Genomic DNA, 12,626 nt, shown 5'->3' on the forward strand with positions numbered 1-12,626 from the left:
CTCTGACCACTGCTCTATGTCCATTTTCATCTCTGTGAAGCACATTGGGAATTTAAAAAAAACAGGTAAAACAGGAATTGTAATTCTGTTTAACCCTGAGCTGGACGTCTTGCCCAGATCTATTCCATATCTAATCTCTCAACCCTACCTCTCTCCCACTGCTGCCTATACCTTTATCTATGCTTTCATCACTTTGGGAATTGAGTTCTCCAGCATACTCTCCATTTTCACTCTCCATAAATTCCGACTTATTCAGACTTGCATCATTTGGATCCTCTTTTGAACCAAGTTCCACATTGCTATAACCTCATCATTCCTAAGTTCCACTGGCTCCCCAAGTCCCTTTGATTTCAAAATGCTCATCATTATTTTTAAAGCTCCCGTGGCCTCACAATACTCTATCTGAGCAATATTCTCCACCACATGTTCCTTCCTTCTACTCTTCTGAAACCAGATTACAGCTGAGTTCCTGCTCCCACAGCTCCACCACTTATGGATGCTTTTGCAGTATTATCCACCTGCTCTTTTCAATTCCCTCTAAATATCTCTTCACCTTGTCACCTCCCTTCCATCTTCAAATATTTTTCTCATTGATCTTGGTGTCAATTTGCTTACTGTTAATTCTATGTCCTCTTATTTTCTTGTTTGGTGTCTACCCTTTTTAATCTTGCAAAATGCCCTGTGACTTTTCTTTTGCATGTGCAACACAATATGTATTGGCCCTGAATCTGCAGTTGTAATGATGGCACTTGCCGTCATTACTCTGCAAAACTGACAGCAACTTCTGGCGTCCACATATTTTCAGTTAAAAGTGGAAATCCAGAAGTTGCTATCAAGGATACCCTGCTTCTCCTTAGAGTGTGTTGTTGCAGTTTTTGCAGATACAATCAACACAGAATCAGTGATTTGACATGAACTTCAACCTTTTACACACTATTCTCATTGTAAAAGTAATTGAAAATGTTAAAAGCTTGTTGAAAGAGGTGTATCTGAGTTTTTAACAATGTACTAATGCATAATTACTGCTGAACAACCTCTCTGGACTGAAAAACTAAGTTAAGAAGTGTGGAAAGTCATTCGCTCCATTCCATGGTAAAAATTGTCAGATTTTTAAAATAATAAAAAATATTTTTTTAAGTGTATGTCATTTCAGCATCTACCTTAATTCCACCTGTATGTCTCAATCTTTATTTCAATTTCTGTAAAGTGATTAAAAAGTGAATTATTATTCATACTTTGTACTTCCTGGTTTGCAACCTGTAAGAATTCTTTAATCTGATCGGCTGCTCAGTCTGCTTGATGACATCACTGTTCTGGATGGCACAGATCCCCTATAGATGGTGCCAGATTGTCAGTCACGTGGAATAGGGGAAATTGATGTTCTACAGCCTGCTAAATCTTTGTGTGCAGCTTTCTTCAAGGCCAGCAATGAGTGCAGTCCCTTTGCCGCTGACTGCAAACTCTGGGCCAAAGTTAATGTAAAGAGGTAATGGTTGAAAATGACCTTGCAGGAGCACAAATGAGATATTTTAGGGCAACTGTGTTAGAAAGATGAAGACCAAATGCTGCATTCAGACCTTCTCACACATTTAAATCCTGCCTCGTACCGGAGACTAATAACCCTAGAAATTAGTGTTTGTGATATTAGTGCACAGGCACTTAATATGTTTGTACGACATTCCTTTGTTCACTACTTTAATCAAGATATTAACCGCTGTATTTAAATGGATTAGTGCCTCCCTTGCAATAGGAAAGACGAGTGCATACTTGGAAAATTGCTGATATGGGCTTCTCTTTTACTTTTTTGCCTCGATGTTCTCCTACATTGTAGGTTTTGGCCCTTCAGCCTGGCTTCTCAGCTTTGGATGCATGATGCCTGTTTCAAGGGAGGAATCACCTCTCAGCTAGAAAGGAGATATGCTTGCCAGTGCAGCTTTGAAAGTATCCTGTCCATCCATTTATTGTTCCATCTGTCTAACTATCTATTCAAGTCTCTGTTATTTTCTGTTGATATTGAATCTCATCACCGCCCTATCTTAGTGGGGAAATCATGGGCAGTATGCCAGCAGTTTCCTGATATGTGTGGCTTTGCAGGCGAGTCTCCCTGCCATCAAAAGATCAGCCCTGAAATGTATTTTGGAGTTAGAAAGCTGGATCGATACAATATCTTGTTAACTGACTTTATTGGTAACAACAACTTATATTTATATAGTACCGTTAACGTAATAAAATGTCCAAAGGGGCTTTACAGGAGCCCTATAAAATATAGCATGATAACTGGCCACAAAATTAGATGTTAAGTCAGATGACCAACAGCTTGGTCAAAGAGGTAGATTTTAGTGAGTGTCTTAAAGGAGGAAAGTGAGGTGGAGAGACAGAAAGGTATAAGAAGGGTATTCAGAGCTTAGGCAACTGAAGGCATAGCCACCAAAAGTGGAGCGATTAAAATCAAGGATGCACAAGAGACCAGAATTAGAGGAGCGCAGATATCTTGGAAGGTTGTGGAGCTAGAGGAGACTACAGAGATAGGGAGGGGCAAGGTCATGGAGGGATTTGAAAACAAGGATGAGAATTTTAAAATCAAGACAGTGTTTGACCGGAAGCCAATGCAGGTCAGTGATCACAGGGACAATAGGTAAGCAGGACTTGGTGAGAGTTAAACGGGCAGCAGAGTTTTGGATGACCTCAGGTTTACGGAGAGTAGAATGTGGGAGACCAGCCAGGAGTGCATTGGAATAGTCAAGTCTCGAGATTTAACTTCTCATACCACCTACCTTTGGCACAAAAACCAGGCAAAGAGTGATAGTGCTGCAGAAAATGATCACCAGAGCCACAATACAGAACTGGACATTTGGCTGGTCTCGAGTTAGGAAAGAAACGGCAGCTCCTATTATGCACATGATTCCCACATTATATACACTCATTCCGATGTACTTGCTGTCATTCAGGGCAGGGATGCTCACATTCCGAGTCTCCCAAGCAAGAAAACATCCAAACAACTGAGAAGAAAAATAAATTCAATTCAGTTAAAATACTGTTTGCAATACTAGCAGATGAATGCTTAATTCATTAACCTAAGAGAATGCACGAATCCATTTAAAATAACTGGGCTAACAATTATGTTAGAATAACAGACAGAAGAATATTATATGAGCTCTTTAAATGCTCACCCACTAATAACAAAACATACAAAGAAAGGATATTTAACAAGAGAGTATTGTTTGTTGTGCTATCCATTCTGGTCTCTCCATTTGTTACACTTTCCAACTATTTCTATAATGGCAAACTAATAGCAACTGTTACATTTGTTTAAAGATCTAAAATAAAACAAATGTAGGCAATGAAGGATTGCTTTATATTTACGGGTAGCATTATGGAAGAATATGGTAGTTGCATGCAATGATAGAGGCCACTATAATCTGTGAGCTGCAACCCCCATGCTGCCCAACTACCGCCCCCTCCTCCCCAATGCTGGCCCTGCTGGAGTTTGCAGAGTCAGTGAAAGGCTACCTCATTTGCATGGGACCAGCAAGTGCCTGCGTCAGTGTGGGTACATGTCTGGTGGCCGCCTGCCTGTGCAGCCAGAAAATCTAGCCTGGACCAATAAAGACATTGGTCAATTAAAACAAAAAAAAAGGATCAAAATCCTTACACAAGGCAAGTCACTGGATCTCCTGAACGCATGGGCCAGGCATACACTTAAGATGCGTTCTTGGCAAGCGTTCACTGGCCTAATCCAAATGAGGTGCCTTCCTGTTGATCCGCACAAACTGGTGGGGTCAGAGCTGAGAGTGCGTTGGACTGAGCAGAATACTGAGTCTGTACACTGCTGGGTTGAATCTGAGTAAACATTCAGAAAGGGGAATATGATCAAGGGCTAAGGCATGGAGGCTCTGGCCAAATTGGTCAAACATAATAAAGAATATCAAAGAAAATGCAAAGTTGTAAATTATGAGACAATAGATGTGATTCATCCAAAAATAGCTCTGAAATAAAAACAGTACAATTCATACCATAAGAAGTCCTTTATAAGCATATACAATGCCCAGCCAAATACTCATGTTGGTATTTTCACAGTGCTCCAGCAATGGTTGGATTGCAAAATCTCTCCCAGCAGGATCCGGCTGAAAAAACAAAGAATGGAGTTAATACCAAGTCACAAAGTTTAAATGCTCCAAATTATCTGGAAATTAATGGCAGGTAGAACTGTTATCAGGATTGGGTATGAAATTACTCAGAGAAAGAAATTTGGCCGCAAGATGAATGGCCCTAGCGACCTGTGAAGGAAGACAATGGGTTAACCAAGGCTGGCTGAGCTGATGACTGCATGTCTGCAAATTGTATTGATCTGTGTTGATCAGATCTCCCTGGCGGAGTGCTAAAGTCATTAAGTCACAAATGATATCAAGATGATGCTATCGAAACTGGTGGGGATCCGTGGCAGAGTGCTAAGGTCATCGAATCACAAACGAGATCAAGATGGGGCTATCGAAACGGATGGAGATGTGCAGTGTGTATGTGACAAGGACAGTATAAATATCAGCTTGGCTTTGGGTACAGGGCCGAAGGTCTGGACACAGAAGTGAACAGAGCGTAGTCAGCCAGTTCAGACCTACATTGCCGACAGAATGACTACCCAGGAGCGGTTGTAAGTATACATTCTAGTAAAGAAAGGAAAGCTAGCTAGAAACAGGGACTCGTGAGGGGAATTTATGTGTAATTGTAAGTTTTGAATTAATATTTAATAAATACTACTGTGAGTTAACCACAGTCAGTCTGTTGAGTAGTTCCTTGTTTTGCTCAGATGCATATTCACTGTACTTCTAGGGTCATGGACTTAGTGTGGGAGAGTGAGAAGCAAAGCTCCCTACACTTAGTAAAGATGCAAGTAAATTTTGGAAACAGTTAGTATGTGATATGAAATAATGGCAGTGACCTTTCACTGTACCAGTCATAATTCTCACATATACAACTACCAGAAGAGTAAATGGTGAAGTGCTGTGTCTAGTCTATTGGACTCTACCAGCAACATATAAATGAGCATTTCTTGGCTGAAGTAGTCACTTTTTCTTATTTTTCTCCACATTTAATGTCTGTCAGATCTTGAGGAGTAGATCCTGAAGGAAAAACGTGAGAGTCACTGCCTCACATAAGTAGAAGAGGGTGCCATGACATGATTAGCAACATGATGACATTATCACAATGCCAATCATGTCCGTTACTAATAATTGGCAATTTTAAATTGTACCTTTAGTCTTAACTAAAACATTTTAAAAATATGTATTAACATTAAGCCGGTTCTTGGCCAGAATGTCTGCTGGAGTTTGAACTTGCCATGGTAGCATGGCAGCAAAGTTGTTTACATTGTTCCAGGAACTGAAGCATCCAAGAAACTTCACAATTATGTAATTGTGACCTAAAGTAAAAACAGAAAATGCTGGAAATACTTAGCAGGTCAGGTAGCATTTGTGGAGAGAGAAACAGTGTTAACCATTGGGCAGGATTGTCACACCAATATGGGGGAGGAACTGAGGCAGGCAGGAGCGTAATTACATGCTTCTGATAGGTGTGCTGGCACCATCCTGTCCCTGACCATTTTTGGGGGGGCTGGATTGGGGGTGGAATGGCTACCATTCTGATTAACAGGCCAATTAAGGTAATTTGTCAGAGGCCTACTGGAATTTTCCAGTCAGCATGTAGGCCACCCTGCGGTGTTGGCAGCACAGAAGCTGCCTGGAGGTGGCCTCCTGGCAGCACACTAGAGGGCCAGTGCTTCAGGATGCCTGTGAGGCCCCACCACCCCCAATCGCCTACCTGGCTGCAGTTGTGGCCGCAGGCTACCCTGTGGAGGGGTTCTCCCACCACAATGGTGGTCTGGTAGCTGTGGCCATTCTATCAGTTCAAACCTTTTATAAGTGGTGAGAGGGTGCCTCAAGATGGAGGCGCCCTCTCTCTCCCTTACCTGCATTGGCAAGCTGCAGCTCCTTCCAAGCTGGAGAGTCTGCTATTGGCCCTCCAGCTTCGGCAGCCCACCTGCCATCATTACATGGATGGTGAGCAGGCCCTTTGGCCAATAACTGGCCAATCCAAGCAAAATCAATGTCGGTTTGCTGCTCCCAACACAATGTGGGTTTGTGACCTGCATTTGACTCCAATGTCGGGGCCCCCATCCAAAACAAAAAATCCTGTCCCATGTTTCAGGTTGATGACCTTTCATCAGAACAGGGAAAAGTAAGAAATGTAATAGGTTTTAAGCGTGAAAGGGGGGAGGGTGGAAAAAAGGCAAAAGGGAAAGTCTGTGATAGGGTGGAAGGCAGGAGAGATTAAATGACGAAGAAGTTGGTGATGCTGGGCCAAAGGTAGTGGTAATGGGACAAGTAAAGAAACAAAAGATGTGCCTAGAGGAGTGTGAATGGCAGAATGATGAACAGCTGCCGTCCAAAAGCAAAAAGGAGAGAAAAAATGAGACTAAAACCCAAACCTGCAAAGAAAAAGGAAACAAAATGGGAGCAGAGATTACGTCTAAATTTGTTGAACTCAGTGTTGAGTCTGGAATGCTGTAGAGTGCTAATCGAAAGATGAGGTCCTGTTCCTTGAGCTAACATTGAGTTTTGCTGCAACACTTGTCAGCCTACCCCCTTTCAATGCTTAAAACCTAGTACATTTCTAACTTTCCCAGTTCTGATGAAAAGTCATTGACCTGAAACGGTAAATGAGTCTTTCTCCACAGATGCTGCCTGACTTGCTGAGTATTTCCAGCATTTTCTGTTTTTATTTCAGATTTCCAGCATTCGCTGTATTTTGTTTTTGTATTGATATAATTGTGACCCTTCAATACATTCCAAGCAGAAACACGGATTAACACCACAATACTCATATAGATTCAAAAAGCTACTTATATTGACATTTAATGTACACAGAGATTTGGAGATTCAAACTACTCCCCATTTTTATACTGTTGTATAACTTTACTGGCATGTCCTAAGCTTACAGTTTCTATTTATACATCGATGTTTTGTGGATTTATGATAGGACTGTAGGACTACATTACAAAGAGCCACTGAGGAGAAATAATTTCCTAATAAATCATTCATTCTACCTTTTCAGGGAATAAAGAGGATTTTTAACTTTAATTTTAGAAGAGCTGGCAGGAAAGTTGTGTTGATGTATTCCATCCTCCATTTTTTCAGACCTGTCACTTTCATATTGATTCAAAGTGGTTTTGGGCATGCACTGACATGAAGGTAGCAGTTTAAATCCTTTGTCAGGTCAGTGATTTGACTAGCAAGCAAGTAAGATGAGGCTAGTTATCTTACACTGATTGGAATTTAGTGCGGTATAACTGCAGTTCAATGCAAAGATTAATTTTAAGAGTGCTCTTGAAAATCTTATAAACTTGTTTTTCTATGTTTTCAATGTTAAGAGAAAGCAACCACACCAGCATATTCTCTTTGCATTAAACATTAGCTGTCTGAGAAACAGAGCCCTGTGTCAGCATCCAGGTATGTTTGCACAGGACTTCTTTGCCACTGAGCTCAAAACAAGTCATCGTTGCAGCACCATGGGTCTGCTGCCTGAGCCTCCCACTATACAGATACTCTGCTCACACTGTTGCCCATAGTATAACTACAGCCTTTGACAGTGTAGCTTTGATAGATAAATAAATGCATATATTGCCTTTTATGTAGAGGAAGGCCTCCAATCGAACCAATTGCTTGGTTTATCACCATCATTGTTGGCATTACCTCTAGTTTTTTTTTAGAGATACAGCACTGAAACAGGCCCTTCGGCCCACGGAGTCTGTGCCGACCATCAACCACCCATTTATACTAATCCTACACTAATCCCATATTCCTACCACATCCCCACCTGTCCCTATATTTCCCTACCACCTACCTATACTAGGGGCAATTTATAATGGCCAATTTACCTACCAACCTGCAAGTCTTTTGGCTTGTGGGAGGAAACCGGAGCACCCGGAGAAAACCCACGCAGACACAGGGAGATCTTGCAAACTCCACACAGGCAGTACCCAGAATTGAACCCGGGTCGCTGGAGCTGTGAGGCTGCGCTGCTAACCATTGCGCCACTATGCCGCCCAAAGTGGTAGGTACTAAAATAAAAGAACTACTAGAACAGAGCAGACCATCCCACTCCAGTACAAATATATTAAGTAAACATTTGAAAACTAGGACCATGTTTCTCTTAACCTTTTAATTTGTTTCTTACCAACATAGGTGTCTGCTGAACAACTTGCTGCTAACAGAGGAACTAGTTGTAGTTTCTGTCACTTCACACAAGTTTTAACATGTGAAGGAAAATAATTATAGAAAGCACAGCAGCAGGGCAGTTTGGTTAACCAGAATTTCCCATCTTACTTAGGTAAGGGTTTTGCTTGCCAATCCCCAAGACCTGTTTCATCCGTGAAGATAAGACAGGAGTCAACACAAAACCAGCAACACGATGTAAAGCAAGTAAAGGAATTGCAATACCTTCTCCATTGTCCTTATTGGCATCTGTAAAGCCAGAACAGAACAGAGCAGAACAAAAAACTGAAGAAAACAGAAAACAACTGAACAGAACTGAACCAAACAAACTGAACGAACAAAATTTAGTGGATCAGATGGAACAAAACAGACCACAAGACAAAACAAACCAAACTAGAACCAATAGGCCCACACCACAATAGAACAGATGTTTCCTCTAGTGTCATCGGAACATTACACCTAGAATGCGATGGACACTGCATTGGTTTTGCTGAGGTGAAGTTATGCAGTTTTCACATAAACTGATTCACATAAGTCTGAATGTAAAATCTCTAATGAATCAGTACAATCAAGCAGCGTAATTGATTTGTGATTGGAACAATACATCACAACGTTGAGTGGGATTGCCAGGAAATGAGCCATTCTTCAACTTTTTGAACAAATTAATCCATAGCAGAGAGAAGACCAACTGATTAATTTAATGCTGTTCACGTTAAGGTACAGCTGCTGGAGTCCTTCTTTAAATAAGCAGACTGGGCTCCGATGAAGACATTGGGGGCTGACTGTGATTTTAACCAGAAACCTGAGCAGTGAGCACTGATGGCTTCAAAGCTGACAGGACAATGAACAGAGCCCAGAAAAGAAAGTTTGCAAAAAAAAATTTTAAGCTTCCTTGTTGGCCGTAAGGAAACTTTGAGCCTCCCTTGAAATGAGCTTCCCACGCCCTCCCCTGACAACGACCTCTCTTTGACCTTTCTTCTGAAGACTTAGCGTAGTGCCGGAACTCTTCTCTTTGTCCACAGCAGCATTCTCCTGCCTCCCGATTTTATCGGTCTGAGAAACCGCTTCCTGATGACTTCCAGGCTCTCCACTGCCACTCCCAGTTGAGTTGGCAGCTTGGTCGACCATGTTCCTGCCCAGAACTTAAAATCCATCCTCTTCAATTTGAATTATATGTAACTGATGAACTTAAAATTCTGACCTTGTGTTGGTGAATTTTGCACTACAAAGAATGTTTTTAAACTCAATGAGAACAGTTTTCATTTTTAACTGAACTATTTCCGTTTACTTACAGTGCCATTTATTACGGCTACTTTAGACCAAGCAATTTGATTTTCAATGGGCTGTTTATAAGATTCCAATATATAAAGTACCTATTTTTGAACCAAAAGTCCATTGATCCACTTATGTTTGTGTTATATAACATGGAACTTTTTTTTGACGTAAATTTCCATAATCAGAATAGCAAATAATCAGCCCTTAACTTCATCCAGCCCTACCCATGGACTCAGCAAAAGGAAATAACCTGAAAGGGTGGTTGAAGCAGATTCGATAATAACTCTCAAGAGGGAATTGGCTAAGTACTTGAAGGGGAAAAAATTGCAGGGCTATACAGGAAGGGTAGGAGAGTGGGACAAATGAATAGTGCTTTCCAAAGAGCTGGCACAGGCATGATAGGCTGAATGGCTTTCTTCTATGCTGTATCATTCTATGATTCTATGAATGCTGCCCTCCTCAGTTCTCTAGCTAGCATTTTCCAGTATTTTTAGAGAGCTTCCTGACAACAGCACTGCTATTTAAATCCATGAATCTTTCAGTCAGTTAATTGGTAACTTTCTCCCTGCCCTCTCGTTCTTCCATCACTTTATTAATGGCACACAAAGAAATATGCAACAACTCTCAATGTTTCTTCTTCCTCTCAGGACCAGACATTAGTATAATGAACTCTGGAGAAAAATGAATTATTCAGTGTTGTTTTGAAGACATCAAATTTTGAAATTGAATCATGTTTTATTGATGGCTCAATTTGTTTTGCTTGCTGTGATTCTGCATTAGAAAGCCTAACTACTTTGGAGAAGGGGTCAGAGGATTGAAGAAAGGGGATGATTATAGCTGTATTCACATTCTGCTTACTAGGCTGCTCAAGTCACCAGCAACCAATGTGTGGGCCTTACACAGTTGGCAGCAACAATGATAGTAAGGCTGGCCACTTAGAAGACCTGTCTTTTACCAGATACTAGTGCCATATGAAGCACAATTTAATAGCAGTTTTGTGCCAATTTAGAAATCTTGGAAATGGTAAGGAATGTAGTAGAAATGGATTTCAATTTCGACTTGGATGTGTGGGAAGACTTAACATCGTACACATAATTAAGTCATGAGTGAATTATGGTCTGTCTTACTGGTGGAAATAAAGCTTCAATTTTCTTGTCTTCAGTATGATTTTTTGATTAATTTATCTTCTATTTATAAATTAAAACAAAACAAATCTGAGCCACATTTTCAGAAGAACGGAACTCCCAAAAACATCAAGGACACAGAAATGGTGGAAACTATATTCTTCAGGGTTGCATGTCGTCTGCCAATCATTTTTGTTGAGGTCAATAGATCATTTGACCATCCTCAAATGGTGGTGAGGTTGACATTGAAGAAACCCATAAATAAGAGAATGCTACGATTTGAAAGTTAGGTTCAATGAAAAAGGAGTACTTACTTTTACAATTGTACAAGTTGGTTTAGTACTTCCTATTACAACACATCTATAGTTGCCAACTGTCCACTTTTTGAGTGGATGATCAGCTTTTTCACTCCCTCCCTGCTCCCATCCATGCTGTTCACACGATGTCTATTAAGATGGCTTTTCTGCTTTTGCCTGTCTTGCAGATAGAACAGTTTCTGGCATGCAGAGATTTGTTGGTAGAATGAGCTGCCATTGCTTTTCATTTCAAGATCACAAACATTTGCTGACAGTTGGAATCCTTCACTTACATGAGGCAGGGGTGGCTGTTTGGCCTGGATTGTAGATATGTGCTGCCAGTAAATGGACAGTGAGACAAAGAAGAGAGTGGGCATGTGAAGGCTGCTGAGGTTAAATTATTGGAAATCTTGGGGAAGGATTGAGTAAACCTGGTCTTGGGCACAGTTAAAAACTGCCCTGTCCTGTCTGTGTCTCAGGATTTGGTGCATTCACTGTTTTGTCCTGTTAATAACAGTGTCCTCAAGGCCTTGCATGCCTACTGTCCTGTCCTAACCTAACTGTTTCCCAGGGTTTGGTACACTCACTGTCCTGTCCTGTCTCTGTGTCCCAGGGCCAATTACATGCTGAATGAGTCTACTTATTTAATGCAATTGTTACTGAATTAGGGGCAGGATGGTGCTATGGACCTGTGGAACTGATTTTAGACTACCTGAATTAATTTCAAATAAAATTCTTGCAGAGAAGAATTTCATGTTAGCAGTCTGGGATTCAAACCTAACTCCTGCAAGTGAAAGAACAGTTTGCTGAACTACTGCATATTCCATCCCATTAAAATTTTAATAAATTTATTTTCAGCTGCTGTACCAAGACTCCCACTTTTTAAGCTCTGTAGTGAGCAGCTGAAAACAGCAACAGAGCAGTCAGGTTACAGAAAAGGCCATTTAGTGGAGTGTTAAATCATTCCTCAAAACAAATTCTTGCAGCTCTCTAGTCCAGGTGAAACTACGTGTTCATCAAATATTTGGGACAGATATGATCAATGAACCAATAAATACAATGAATTTTATAAATACATTGTTACGACTGAGGCAGGAAGAGTGCACTGTCTTTTCTAGTTCCACTTCTCCACAGGTCACAACATACATTTAAACATTTACTCAGTTTAAAGCCTGGCTACCTGACCCGAACCCGATTAGACCCAACTACACGTGTCGGGTTCGGGTCAAAATTCCGAGTCCAGCATTCGGGCTCAGGTCGGGTCGGTTTGGACATTGCTTCTGGGAAGTCACGGGATCAGGCTTACCCATGTTTCTCCACAACTCCAGCTGCAGGAATAGCCAGCTGTCGGAACAGATGAAGGAGATTCAGGTCGGGTCAGGTCAGGTCAGGCGCGAAAAAAATTAAAGGGCTCTGGCTCGGGTTGGGTTCGGGTTGGCTGTGGTCGAGTCGGGCCCAGGTCGGGTTTTAATTTTATACCCGAGCCAGGCTTTAACCCAGTTACTGATACAGCCAATCATATACTCTTTTTTATCCCAGAATAAAATACACCAAGCAGGTTTCTTTAACAAACAACAAAATTATCAGTTTATTCTAAAACAAGACTGGGAAGGCCCTGCCCCATATTACCAGCAGCGGTGAGGCCTCATGGCAGCCCCCCAGAA

The 12,626-nt window shown here is 41.3% G+C and overlaps 1 protein-coding gene across 1 annotated transcript in view; it reads right to left on the bottom strand.

Annotated features, from left to right (window-relative positions):
• gabbr2 (gamma-aminobutyric acid (GABA) B receptor, 2) overlaps positions 1-12,626 on the bottom strand; it is a 1,342,876-nt gene that overhangs the window by 33,963 nt on the left and 1,296,287 nt on the right. The window contains exons 14-15 of the mRNA XM_068053043.1: positions 4,014-4,124; positions 2,775-2,999 (exon numbers count right to left, since the gene is read on the bottom strand). Of these exons, the coding sequence (XP_067909144.1) occupies positions 2,775-2,999; positions 4,014-4,124 (336 nt within the window). The remainder of the gene's footprint in view (positions 1-2,774; positions 3,000-4,013; positions 4,125-12,626) is intronic.

The sequence above is a fragment of the Heterodontus francisci genome, chromosome 2 (assembly GCF_036365525.1).
Source record: "Heterodontus francisci isolate sHetFra1 chromosome 2, sHetFra1.hap1, whole genome shotgun sequence".
NCBI lineage: Eukaryota > Metazoa > Chordata > Chondrichthyes > Heterodontiformes > Heterodontidae > Heterodontus > Heterodontus francisci.